Source organism: Struthio camelus, chromosome 5 (assembly GCF_040807025.1).
Source record: "Struthio camelus isolate bStrCam1 chromosome 5, bStrCam1.hap1, whole genome shotgun sequence".
Classification (NCBI taxonomy): Eukaryota; Metazoa; Chordata; class Aves; order Struthioniformes; family Struthionidae; genus Struthio; species Struthio camelus.
In genome coordinates, this window is record NC_090946.1 from 17,057,188 (window position 1) to 17,070,811 (window position 13,624).

The window sequence follows — 13,624 nt, forward strand, 5'->3', positions numbered from 1 at the left end:
TCTCTAATGGTCTCTTTTTCAGTTTCAGCTACTACTTCTGGAACAACTCCAACAGAGTCATTCACCACCACTTCAGGAACAACTCCTACTAGTTCCAGTACTACCCCTGTAACTACCACCACCTCTTCACCTGGTTCAACTAGTACCTCTGGGCCAACTACTGTCTCAAGCACAGGCAGCACTTCAGAAGTTTCCACTTACAATACATTTACTACAGTTAGGTCAACAAGTGCTGTACCACCTACCACCCCTGGAAAAAATTGTTCTATTTACCCTAATCAGACTTTTTCGGTTAGTAAAATTCATGTGCTTTTTTTTTTTTTTTTTTAGTATTCTGTTTTGAACGGAGACTGTGCATGCCAGTATAATTGCAGATTAGGTTTTTTTTTCTAGTATTTCAATTATGTATTGGCACATTCTGGATATTACCTTGACCTTATGCATAGTTACAGTGCTAGTTACGTAGAGGTAGATGCTATTCTGGATAGAAAAGAAAATATCAGAGCAATCTGTTTTATGCTATTTTCTTGGATATCAGCATGACTTGAAGTGATTTTTGGTTTTGTAGCTCATATATTAGTATTAGTCCTCCAAGGATAGTTTTAAATTGACTTTTCTTCAGGGAATAGATCACAGCTCAATGTTTATTGTGTAGGAGCTTTGGTGAAGAGATAATGAAGCGCAAATTAGCCCTTGATTACCTTTTCCATTTCTCCTTTCTGATAGGTAGAGAGTGGGGAGATTTGACTATAGTTAGTTTTTTGGAAGCCTCCATCTCTGACACTCAGGCTCATGGCACATACAGTTCTAAAGCCTCCTCACAGCTAAGATGTTTGCAGCCATCAGTAGAACTTCAGTGATAAAAGTAAATTGTGGCTGAAAAAGTAAATTGTGGCTGAAAAACTGACAGAAGTTTGAAAAGCTGTGTATGATCACAATGCACACATATAATCATCTTAAGACTTTACATGCCAATTAGTTGATGTTCTCTGTAGCTTCAGCTGCTTAATCTGTTTTAGGCGTCCAGGGAAGGTGATAGAGGGAGCCTAGATGTTGAGATTGGATTAGACATCTAGCATTTAGATAGTTGAAGCTAAAAAACATTACCCCTTCTGGTTACTGACATGACTCTTTACAATTAATGCCTTTCACTTATCACCTGTCAATGGAGCTAGCTCATTTTACAGGCTTTGGTGATGAGGCTGGGTGCTGCAATTAGTTCCCAAATTCAGTCTTCTGAGAAGAAAACAGTCAATAAATATACTCTGTTTCAGAACTCTGCAAAAGATATTCAAGCGTAACTGTTACCAGTCTGACTATTTCATAAAGCTTCCCTTTTTTTTTCTCCCTCTCTCTCTCTCTCTCTCCCTCTTTCCAAATACAGTCAGGTGACTCATGGTGGATATGTGAATGCCTAAAGGCCATATGTATAGAAGACAACAAGGTCAAGGTGATTCCAGTAATCTGTAATCCACCTCCTAAACCTACTTGTACCAATGGCCTTGCCCCTGTGAAAGTTATTGATAAGGATGGATGCTGTTGGCATTGGGAGTGTGATTGTAAGTATATATTTTGTGGAATATTTTCTCTCTTCTGGGATCATTGGTAGCGACAAGAACAATATGTCATGGAACAGGGATTGTGGAAGACCTCAGGACTGTGTGAGGACTGTGACCCTCAGACTTACAGTGTTGAGTTATTTGGAGTGCTACATTGATTGGTTTTAGCTAATCTGGGGATTTTACCTAATTTGATAGCATCGTTTCTATGTAACTGCTGTCTTGCTAAAATACATTGGTCTCCCAAGGTAGGATTTTTATGTCCAGATGCAGACATCTATAGGCTGGAATAAGAATTACTTGCTTAGACTAGCTGCTAGTATACTTCTGTGATACAGTTCATCTTATTCTCAGCTATATATCAGAAATAAGTTGGATGTATTGTGCCCTGAAAGTGCCTCTTTTTCTCCATCTCTTAGAGATGAGTTCCAGACAATTAGCTCCCAAATTGATATCTACACTTTTTAAAGTGTAATTTTTAAAGTTAAATGAGATGAATCCCACACCTACAGATGTGGTTTATAGTCTGATCTGATTCTGTACGTTGCCGTAAAAAGCTAACCTAACTGAATGTCTTGGTAGGTTACTGCACAGGCTGGGGAGACCCGCATTACGTGACTTTTGATGGACTGTACTACAGCTATCAAGGGAATTGTACATACGTCCTTGTGGAAGAGATTAATAAATCAGTTGACAACTTTGGCGTCTACATTGATAACTACCATTGTAATGCACATGATGCAGTCTCCTGCCCACGAACGCTCATTGTGAGACATGAAACTCAGGAAGTGCGCATAGCAACAGTCCAACCAAATTCTCTAAAAGTAGAGGTATTGGAGAATGTTGCCTTTTATATGTTGATTGAAATATTAATTCAGCATGAACCTGATAATTGCGTTCGCAAGGAAATCTATCTTTGCTGAATATTAGCGTTAGTTCCATAGGTTTATCATAGCTGTTGTATTTAAATAAGCAATATAAATTTTGACTTATTTCTTTCATTTAATTTTCTTAAAGGCACTTTCCCTTTCTTTAGGTGTTTTTTGGTGATTCCAAGAAAGTTAAAAGTTTGTGGTCTAGAAATTCAAGAGAATTTTATATTGCATTTTTAGAGGACATCCTCAATGCCATAGTCACTCTAATAAATCTGTAGTGTTAGCCTTTAGCTGGTTTAAACCATAAAAACCTTGTTTATCAGTGGCTGATAGGCCTTTTCTTTGGCTCTGAGAAGTTTGACTTTGCAGTAACATAAAAGGAAGCAGGGACGCTTGCTATGGACAAAAAACACATTATTTGCCTTCACGTTCTGTCATTCTATCTCCAGTGCAAAGTAATGAGCAACTGATTTATTTTCTCAAGCCAAGCTAAATATATGTCTCTTTTCTGTTTTCTTTTGTATACTGTAGGTGACAGTAAACAAACAGGCAGTGGCTTTGCCTTACAAAAAATTTGGTTTGACTGTCTATGAGTCAGGCATAAATCGTGTGGTGGAAATTCCTGAACTTAAGATGAATGTAACCTACAATGGCTTGTCCTTTTCTATCAGAATGCCCTACAGTCTATTTGGCAACAACACTCAAGGACAGTGTGGTAAGGCTTATTATAATAATTTTGTACTCTTAGAAAACAGCAAACAGGGAAATTACAACCCTTCCACAAAGATTAATGGAATTTGAGAACAAATCTGTAAGTGAGTTTTTTCTCCCCTTACCAATTTTAGGTACTTGCAATAACAACACAGCAGATGACTGCATGTTACCAAATGGAAGCATTGCAGAAAACTGCGAAACCATGGCAGATCATTGGCAAGTGGTCGATCCCTCTAAACCACAGTGCTCTTCAGTCGTAGTTCCTACAAAGGTGCCTAGCACAACCACAGGCCAGCCCTGCAAAGAATCTTCAATCTGCCAGCTTCTTTTAGGAAGGTAGATATTTCCTCAATGTTTATAAGCCTTGATCTTCAAACTAAGTGGCAATTTTGCCAATTTTGGTTCATTTCTTCAGAAAAAAAGTGTTCCTAACTATTCTTCTATATTTCTTGAAGCTCTGGGGCTGCTTCCACCTCTTTTGTTGTTTCTAGATGTCATTTTCTTTGCTGGTTTAGTTTGCTTCCATGTATATGACTGCCACATTAGCCTTCCTTGATGTTCTCACGTTTTTCTATGCTGTCTGCCCTCCGCTGTGCTATGCACTTGACTTTTACTGTGCTCACTCAGCAGCAGAGACCCGCTGAAGATAGAGATCTTCATTTTTAGAACCTGGTATCGGAAGAAAAAGAAATTCAGGCTCTATTTGGCAGTGTAGTGCATGGCTACACTTGATAATATTCATCTGGCTCCTGGACAGAAAATAATGGTGCCTGAGTATTTTGGAGATAGAGAGAAAATGCTTTAAAATATGTTGGAAGGTTACATTCTTGTCAAGTGCTCTTAGGAAAACTCTCTCAGTTATAGTTCTTGTTCACATCTCCCTGAGTATCACTTCTGCCACATTATAACATATTGAGCACAATGAAGACTACATCAATTATTCAGTAGTTAATAATATATATGTTTCTGTTGCTAGTGTGTTCGAGAAGTGCCACAAATTCATTCATCCTGAGAAGTACTATGCAGCCTGTGTTTTTGACAGTTGCACACTTCCCCAGTTAGACCTGGAATGCTCAAGTTTGCAGGTCTATGCTGCCACCTGTGCTGATCAAGGCATCTGCATTGACTGGAGAACTCATACCAATGGTGTTTGCTGTAAGTATTTTGCCATTTCTGTTGAACTGTTAGGGAATCTTACAGGGAACTATTTCAGCAACTGTCCTGACTGTAAGTCAATATTGCCTTGTAAGCAACAAAAACACCTCCCTCTAGTAATTTTATAGACAACATTTTTTACAGTAGCAGTGATAAATGAGCCTGCAGAAGTATACATCCATTGACTGTGTCAGAGACAGCTTTATCAATAGACACGTCATTTTTGCACAGGCAGTTGTGCATTTTGCAGGCATCAATGAATCACTCTTGTATTTAATGACGTCTGTTAGTTTTCAAGTGTAATAAGAAGAGGATGAAGGGTAGAAATGCGTTCCCCTTTGAGAACTTGTACAAAAAAATCCCAAACCATGAAAAAAGTTGTAATTAAGATGTAGAATCCTGGCCTTAATCTCTATGGCACCTTATTTCTAGGCCTAGGTTGCATAAAATAATCTCACTCAGAGACATAAGTCAGAGAACTGTTTAACAGTTTGCTGCTTATGCTCAGGTCAAGATTGTCAAAGATACGTAGGAAAATGAATAGTTAGGGTTTAGCTTCTTGGCATAAGTGGCATAAGGTCTTGAGGCTTTTATATGATATTCCTACTGAGCTCTTCCTCTTTTTTTATTCTCCCATTCAGCTTATAAGTGCCCTGCACACAAGGAATATAGAGCATGTGGTCCTATTAAAGAGCTGACCTGTAAATCAAGGTAAATAGTTCCTTCGCTGCTAGTTCCATCTCGTAGAACTATTCGGTCATATCTAATTTATAGGTGGATAAGGGAAGTCAATCAGCCTCCTATTGTCCTTTGAATTGACTAGCAAAGTTGTTACCACTGTTCTCTTGATCCGAAATCTGGGTACCTGTACTTTTTATGTTGTTTGGCTGTTTACCAAAACAAGAATGCTGACAAATCCCTAAATCACAGATTTGCAGATCATTTGCCCCTGAATTTTCTGTTAAAGCGTATTTTGCTTAATTTTCCTCTGCGTGCCTGTGACAGTAATGGTGTTCCTCTGAACATTTTGTCTCACGCAGTCCAGAGCAGCAAAACCAAACTGAAACTAAAGAAGCGGAAGGCTGTTTCTGTCCTAATGGAACAATGCTGCATGACTCTGGTGTGGATGTTTGTGTAAAAACTTGTGGTGAGTTTTACTACTGCACTTGAATGCATTTTTGTTTCCTCTGTGTTGTTGCCTTCTCGTGCATACAGCATAGATCTAACGGTATGCATTAATCATACCACACAGAGATGTGTAGTTACATGAGTGGTAATGGAAATTTATTTTGATATTTTCACAGGTTGTGTTGGATTGGATAATATACCAAGAGAGGTATACTGCTATTTGTTTTTGTATTCCAAGTAGAGGTTTGGGGGAGGGGGAAGCAGTCTTCACTGGAGCAGCCTTACTTTATTGTCTCCCAGCTTTTCAGTCCTGTTCTTATTTCTTTTCTTTTAACTGCTAACCATGCAATTGCTTTCTTTATTTTCTTTGATGACAGTATGGGGAAAAGTTTACAGTAGACTGTAAAGACTGTATTTGCCTGGAAGGTGGAAGTGGCATTGTATGTGAGGCTCACAAATGTGCTGAACAAAATAAGATCAGTTGTGATGGAGAAGGCTTCTATAAGGTCACTGAAGTCAATTCTGAAGATCCCTGCTGCCCCATTATCACCTGCAGTGAGTTTATACTTGTTTATAGTATTTCACTACCCTTTAGGAAGAGTAAAGGAAAGAGAACTGAACTAGTTCAGCACCGCAGGCCTGCAGTAGACAGTCACAAAATAACGTTTTCACTCATGCTTCCTAAATCAGTTTGTCCAGTGTTGGGAGAAGTTCCTTTTAATATTGCGGTGGCTTAACTGGATCTACAGTTCTTGAGTTCAGGGTCACATTTTATTGTAGTAGTATGCAGACAGGTTATAGAATTCTGGGTAGCTGTAGGATTTTCATTTTGCAGCAATTGCCTGTAATCTCGGAGACACAGAGTCCTGTAACAGTTGTCTACTAGTTCTCTGCAAAGAATTGTGATACTTTTCTAACACTTGGTAATTACATACTAGAATAAGTTTCATAAACTAGTGCAGTCCTCCATCTAATGCCTGGATTTGCTAGGAAAAAAATGAGTCCTCTATCTGCAGTTTTTTTTTTTTCCTTTGGGGAGGATTTGGAACATTCCCTAGCAATGGAAAGTCTAACCTAAATGTTCAGGTGGGACCCTAATAGATGATTATTTGTCCGTAGCCATGATATAATGTACGTTCTGGCGTACTCCTCTTTTCAGAATGCAACACGAGCTTGTGCACAACCAAACCCCCCAAGTGTGAGCTGGGATTTGAAGTTTATTCTCATATTCCCAGTGGCCAGTGCTGTCCTGCGTACCAGTGTGGTAAGTGCTTTAGAAATATATTACAACAATTAGCATTATATTTTACGTATTTTAGCATCAAGGGTTAGGGAGACTGTATGCAATACCCTCTTGAAAGAATTAACAAATGCAGTCAGCTTCTAGATGGTTACTGGCCCTGCAGCTTGAGAGAGTGGTGCACAGGGAGTCAGATATGGCTCATGTGGCTCAAGATCAATTTTCCTAGTTTCAAGTGTATGTAAGAATAGTTACAGAATAAACTGAGATTATGGTCTCAGCTTAACCTAGCAAAATATCCCTGTAAGTATGCTGAGGAGAAGATAGCTTTACAAAGTTGATGTTATTTGTGTAATGGACACAGGGAACTGCTTGTACCTGTTAAGTGGACGTTCTTGGCTATGAACTGGACTATGTATATGAGGTCAAACCTTCCTCCCTTTTTGCATGTGCAGTGATTGTGCTTATATCTTATATATGCCATATCTATTATTGGAAATGAGAAATAACCAAATAGTTGAACATGTACATTGTGGTGTGACTGGAGTGGGGTGAAGATAGTATACTCTTTTTTTTTTTTTTTTTTTTTTTTTTTTTTGGCCTATGTAACCTCCTACTCCTCCCTCTTTAACAGTTTCCAAGAGGGTTTGCGTACATCAAAATGCCGAGTTCTTGGTGAGTTCCTATTTCAACAGTCTTCAGTAAAAATGCTTTTGAAACTAGTTAGCATATTTTAACAGAAGTGCTATGAAGATGTTTCCATCTATAATATTCCATTTTTAAGAAAATTTCAAATTCCTATGAGGGATTTATCAATTTCACAAAGTCTAAATCTTTTCCAAAAAGGATTGCTCTGTGTGAAAGAGACTGAACTGTTGTTTCTAAATGTCCATACCAGAGAGAGGTTTGGTTTTAGAATAAAGTATGTATAGGTCTAACAAACTCAGTCTGCAGTTAGTGTCAGCGTTTCATTGCGATTTTAAGACTGTGCTTTCGAAAATGAAAAGATTTGTAAAGAAGGACTATTCTAAACAGACTCAAAGTCCTGATAAATTCTATTGGTTTCAGTGATTGTTTTATTGCAGATGTTCATGTGACACCTGCCCTTCTAATTAACCTGAATTCATCTTTCCTATATAGGACGTATGTTGTATGCACAAACAACTAGCCAAATAGCTATCCCAAAGTGTTTGTGGTGGATTCCTTTTCAGTTGCTTGGTTTAGAGGTGTTTTAGGAATTAAGAAATGTCTGTCACGCGTATATCATATGTCATTAATATATGAATCTTTGTTTCTTAAAATTTATAGCCTAATTCCTCAGTCTTTGTTGATAAGTGTCAGAATTGTTTCTGCACTAATGAAGTTAACGTCACTACTCAACTGAATGTCATCTCATGTGAACATGTTCCTTGCGACACATACTGTGAACCAGTAAGTGACAAACTTCAGAAAAAAATTCAAAAAAAGAGCATATACATGGAAAGTAGAGCTAGAAATCCAAAGTCCAGCACCAGCATGGACACTGACTCTCCTTGAGCAACCTATTCTGTACAGCTTGATAACGTAGCTAACAATACTCTGTTCACATGGGGAGAGTTACCTGAAGAATTTATGTAGAACACTTGATAAAGTAATATTTAACTACTAGGCATATTTATTACTGTGTTTTAATTGACTCTATTTATAGCCTGCTTCTATTACTTGTTTTCTTTGGGGTTGGTGATCTTCCAGCACAGAAAGCACAAATCTAGAGTGTACTTCAAAGCATAATCAATTCATGGATTATTGTGTTTTCGGTTATTCCTCAAAAACGCACCTATCACAGTGCTTTAATTTTAATTTAATTTTAATATCTAGGGATATGAGCGTCAACCAGTGAAAGGTGAATGTTGTGGAAAATGTGTGCAGACTAAGTGTGTTATACATACCTCAAAAAGTTCTGTCCTCATCTTGAGTGTAAGTATGTTCTACATCTTATATCTCTACCAAATTTGTAACATTCCCTTTGTCTTTATGAAAGTGTGGAGAGACTTGATAAAGAATTACTAATGGCAGAGATAAGGCGCAGTTATTAAGTTTGCATCTGAAAGGTCAGAGGCTCACCTTAAGTAAAGCCTACCTACCGTTTTCTGGCATGAAAGATGAAATCCTGAAATTAAATTTTCTGGAAAGCTCTTCCTGAAATGACAAGTCAGGAGTACCATAGGAAGGATTTTTCTTGCAGTATCTAGAAGTTTGTGCTTTTTTATATTATTTGATTTCTGCATGCTGAAAAAATGCTAGAAAAGCCTGCATATGGAGCAATTTTATTGCCTCTGTGGGGTGAAAATTCAGGCTTGTTCTTAATCACCATATGGAATTTTAGCTTTCCCTAGGCAAAATCCAGTGGCACAGGTGAGATTGTTCTTAACTCTAATGCACTCTGCGTGCTTTAGAGGGATTTTTCTTCTCCACGGGAAATCCCAGCTGTGGCATCCTGCAATACATGCAATAAGCTGTAGCCAAAGTGGATATTAACCCAAAAATAATTGACTGGGAAACAAAAGTCATTGTCAAAGGACAGAAAATTTTAGCTTGAGCACCCTTCAGCTTTCTTTATTATATTTTGTATTTCCCTTGCAGCCTGGAGAGTTTAAAAATGATCCTTACAACAACTGCACCATTTATAGCTGTGTAAATATTCACAATCAGCTTATCTCCTCCACGTCTGAGATAACCTGCCCAGCATTCAATGAGGAGAACTGCAAACCTGTAAGTAGATATGAAAAACTCACCCTCAGTGCATAAATACTTCAGTTTAGTTCATCCACCTAACTAGCAAAAAAGTAACGCTAAATTTTGGTGATCTTTCTCCAAAGTTTCTCTGTCCCAAGAGCAGGAATTTTTGCGTCCATGCACAGACCTACGGTGTGTATAAGATACCTGTGTGTGTGTGTAAGGCTTATTACTGCAACTGTCTCTTGGTAGCCTAAAAACTGATCAACAATGAGATGTAAGGTCCTCACAGGTTGCTTTGTGCGGGGCCATGTCTGAACAAGAACCATGTTTTCTTGAACGTCACAGAAATGCAAACCATCCAGTCAGTAGGCTGCTGGTTGTACCATGCATGTTCCCCTTCAAATACAACAGTGTTTGAGAAAACTGTTTCAGAATTGTTTCTAAGTAGAAGTAGCATGCTGATAACTGTTCACTTCCTTCGAAGCATTATCTGTGTCTCCATGTTCCTATGGAAATTGACAGATTTCAAATCTGGAAGAGACCATTGCGTTTGTTTATTCAGATCATCTCTACAGTTCTCTCTTGTAGTTTCCAGTTGTTCTCCTCAGTTACTGGCTTAGAAAGTTCATTACTATAGGGAAGTAATACCGTTCTTTTTGCTGTTTCTTTGTTTTTTTCAGGGAACTGTTACATTCTTACCTAACGGTTGCTGTAAAAAATGTAAGTATGTTAGTGAACGTGAATCGACAACAGTACAGAGAAGGAATTTTCATCTTAAGTCAACCTGTTTTCTGTTATAGAGACTGATAGGCTTACATTTAAATAGATACTTGCACATTTATATTTGTTGTTCCAAGCATTCAGTGTCTGATCTCTCTGGAAAAGTTTAAACTGAAGCAGAAAGAGTTTAAACTGAAGCAGAAAGAACGCTTAAGCCGGTACTTTTAGTGAACTAATGAGACCTTGAGTGTGCTGAACTGCAAGGAGCTTGTGGAGCTGTTTCACTTGAAGGTATTTTCTGATCTTTTTTCCTGACAGGTGCACCTCTGGATAGCCCCACACCATGCTCTGTCCGTCAAAGAAAAGACTTTATTGTCTATCAGGGCTGCCATTCTCTGACAAGAGTTGACTTGACTGAATGTGAAGGAACATGTGGAACCTTCTCACTGTAAGTAAACTGATCAGACAATGAGATTTGAATTCTGTGGGCACTGAGTTGGTTTACATAAAAGGAACAATAAATATATAGACTACAGAATGGTAGAAGACCTAGAACAGCTCTCAAAATAATGGACACAAAATCATGAAATCTGTGACTGAGTCATCTTAGCAGAAAGAGAAGAGGCGTATTAGATTTTCTTGGAATTCAGACAGCTATGATGATGTATTTTTATCCACTGAGAGCTGATTTGTTTGTCGTTTGTGTCAGATCATCTTGGATACAAATCAGTTCAGCAGAACATGGAATATTTCCTGTAATGGGAGAGAGCCCAGAGAGAAGCCAAACCTGATGCTCATTAGCTGAAAAGCTGCTTCTCAAGAATTAGCATATAAAATGAAATGCACATACTTCTTTGAATCTTAAAGGGAAGATTCAAACATGCACAACTTTTGTACAGTGAAGAAGTGAGAAAAAGCTGCCTTTGGGGTGGTGTTAATGGAGAAGTTCCATTCTCTCTGAAATGAGAGCATCTTCAAGAAAGTGGCTATAAGAAAGTGACTGGTAGGATACCTAGTATAGAGCTATTAAAACCCACTGGAAGACCATAATCAATAACAGTAACTCCCAAAAGGAATCATCATTTGTTGCCTATCACAGAAAATGTATCAGAAAACTGATTGTTAGTCTCAGATTGAACCCTCTGATGAGCCAGAGGGTTAATTAGTATTTTTGAAATACCTCGTGGTCTCAGACAAAGTCCTATTGTAGTTGCCTCTGCACACAAATTATAAAAGGAAGATGGCTCTTGACACAGTTTACAGCCTGATATTAACAGATTCTACAGGTTAGGAATGGTTCTTGGGCAGCTGATGATCGCAAGGCTGCAAAAGGTCCTTTGCTGTGAGGTACAAACAGTAGGAGCTGTTGCTTCCCCTTTCTGTAGTACTGTCTGGTTTGGAATTGCCACTGTGATTCATATGATACAATTGTAGCCAGCTGTGTATGCCGCTTTCTCCTTCAGTCATGGCTGTATCTGCCCGTAAGTGTTTGATCTGGTATATTTAACATCCATCTGTGCTGGGATTACAAAAGGAACCTAAAGAAGCTGAGCTCATAGAACTCACTAGGTTTTTTTTCAGTCAGACTTAGATAATAACTGCCTTACCACAGTATCCCAGCCAATGCAATGAATTTTAAAAGCGTGTTACGTTACACCAATATTCTGTCAAATGAGCTCATCACTACTCGTTAGCCACAGCAGTGGCTCTTTTACATATTATTCCAAACTCCTCACAGGAGCTCTGTTTCTGATTTCTCTCTCTCCACTGTATACTGTCTTCTAGCACAGAATAATGTTACCTTTTTTCCTATTTAACAGATACTCTGCAGAGGCCAATTCTATGGAGCACAGCTGTTCCTGCTGCAGGGAAGCAAGGACTAGTGTAAGGGAAGTGGAACTGAAATGCCCCACTGGGCACTCACTAAGACATAAGTATGTATATGTGGAAAGCTGCAGCTGTCAAGACACTGAATGTGACATCTCAAAGTCCATCTCAAAGTCCAAAGAGTCCACAAGCACAGAAGAAAATGACAAGGAGAGCGCTCTGAACCGTATCAAGAGGGCTATCAGCTTAACATCAAAATGAAGGGGAAAAAGCTAACAGCCTTCAAGTAAAGGGACTATGCACCATTCTCATCTTCCTTGACTAGTTCAGAACTTTGCTTTTCCCAGTTATTGTATCCTATGCGTTCTCTGATTGTTTCTAACAGTGCTCTAATTTATTTGTGTGCAAAAGTAAGGGGAACTTTCTTCCAAGTGCATAGTCTTTTGGGTCCATTTGTAATCAGCTTATTTGCTCTGAATGATTAAAAGCACATTTCAGAAATTTGGGTTTTGTGCTTACTCATGTTGTCTGGATGACCTTGAGTTTTAAAAGGGAAGGAAAGTTCTTTTTCAAGCTGCAGGAAGTCAACTGACATATTTCCTAGATCTCTTGAGTATCAATCCGTGGCTCCTTAAAACCTAAAATACATGAAGATCTTGTCTGGAGGACTCAACATATAAGGTGAGGCAGTATTTGATGCTGTCTACCAGACAAGCAGAAGATAAATAAAGCATCATGATGTGATACAAGTGACTTTAAGAAGCTTTCACTCTAGTGCAGCCCCAAACTGTTTTTAGCAAGGTTGTGTGTGTTTTAGTACTGTCTCAAGGGCTGCTTTTTTCCATCGCAATTACACATTTTCACTGAGAAGACAGTTCCTCTGCTATGAGAGTATGAGGTTCATTCACAGTGTTTGAACTTTGAGGGATGCATAGTTAGTAAGACCTATCCAAATTCAGTCCTTTGCAAAACAGATGTCCATCTCTGAGCTAGTCATCCTAGGCTTTCTCTACAGCAAATGGAAAGAAATAGCCATTTTGGACATTAATTCATCTCATACTAAAGGAGATATCCAAAGGAGATTGGCTGGATTGCATTCTAAAGTGCCTGTTTATCTGGCCTGACTGTAAAGGGAACTGAAGATTAGCTCAGAGATGGACATCTATCTTGAAGACATCTGAAGTATACTCCGCCCCTTCTGTGTGTGAAGACTGCATTTAGCATTATTATTGTCTCTGCTAGTGAACACTAATTGTGTCTTACCTTTCTGCGAACTTAAACCTGTTTGAGTCACAGCTAACCTAAATGCAAAGCGTCTTTCCTAAATAAGGTAGAATTTGTGGCACGGAGACATGCTGTGCTTTCAGGACATACTTCTTCATGTGAAAAAAAGAGCTCTTCATGCTCTTTTTCTCTCTCTTTTCCTTAGATATCATCCATTCTGTGCTTCTGTTAGCCCTGCCAAATGTGTTGCAGTTTAGAAAGCAGACATTGGTAGGAAGCACAGAAAATGAAACACAAGTAGTGTTGCATCTTCAGAATACTGTCATTAGAGAGCTAATGTCTGTGGAGGGGGAGAAGTAGCTGATCCAAGAAGGAGGAAGTTTTTTAAACTTTAAAAAGCAAGCTGCAGAACTACTGAAGCCTGGTTTCTACTTCAGTCTGGGTTTCTAAGGATTTATATCTCT

At 38.6% G+C, this 13,624-nt stretch overlaps 1 protein-coding gene across 1 annotated transcript in view; it reads left to right on the forward strand.

The window, feature by feature from the left end:
• Nucleotides 1–12,435, forward strand: part of MUC2 (mucin 2, oligomeric mucus/gel-forming) — a 49,784-nt gene extending 37,349 nt beyond the window's left edge. Inside the window, exons 33-50 of the mRNA XM_068944759.1 lie at nucleotides 23–291; nucleotides 1,385–1,559; nucleotides 2,142–2,389; nucleotides 2,966–3,149; nucleotides 3,280–3,484; nucleotides 4,125–4,303; nucleotides 4,945–5,014; nucleotides 5,344–5,450; nucleotides 5,608–5,639; nucleotides 5,809–5,986; nucleotides 6,591–6,695; nucleotides 7,306–7,346; nucleotides 7,980–8,102; nucleotides 8,529–8,627; nucleotides 9,294–9,422; nucleotides 10,070–10,109; nucleotides 10,428–10,557; nucleotides 11,930–12,435. Of these exons, the coding sequence (XP_068800860.1) occupies nucleotides 23–291; nucleotides 1,385–1,559; nucleotides 2,142–2,389; nucleotides 2,966–3,149; nucleotides 3,280–3,484; nucleotides 4,125–4,303; nucleotides 4,945–5,014; nucleotides 5,344–5,450; nucleotides 5,608–5,639; nucleotides 5,809–5,986; nucleotides 6,591–6,695; nucleotides 7,306–7,346; nucleotides 7,980–8,102; nucleotides 8,529–8,627; nucleotides 9,294–9,422; nucleotides 10,070–10,109; nucleotides 10,428–10,557; nucleotides 11,930–12,197 (2,582 nt within the window). The 3' untranslated portion in view covers nucleotides 12,198–12,435. The remainder of the gene's footprint in view (nucleotides 1–22; nucleotides 292–1,384; nucleotides 1,560–2,141; nucleotides 2,390–2,965; nucleotides 3,150–3,279; nucleotides 3,485–4,124; nucleotides 4,304–4,944; nucleotides 5,015–5,343; nucleotides 5,451–5,607; nucleotides 5,640–5,808; nucleotides 5,987–6,590; nucleotides 6,696–7,305; nucleotides 7,347–7,979; nucleotides 8,103–8,528; nucleotides 8,628–9,293; nucleotides 9,423–10,069; nucleotides 10,110–10,427; nucleotides 10,558–11,929) is intronic.
• Nucleotides 12,436–13,624: the final 1,189 nt, after the last annotated feature.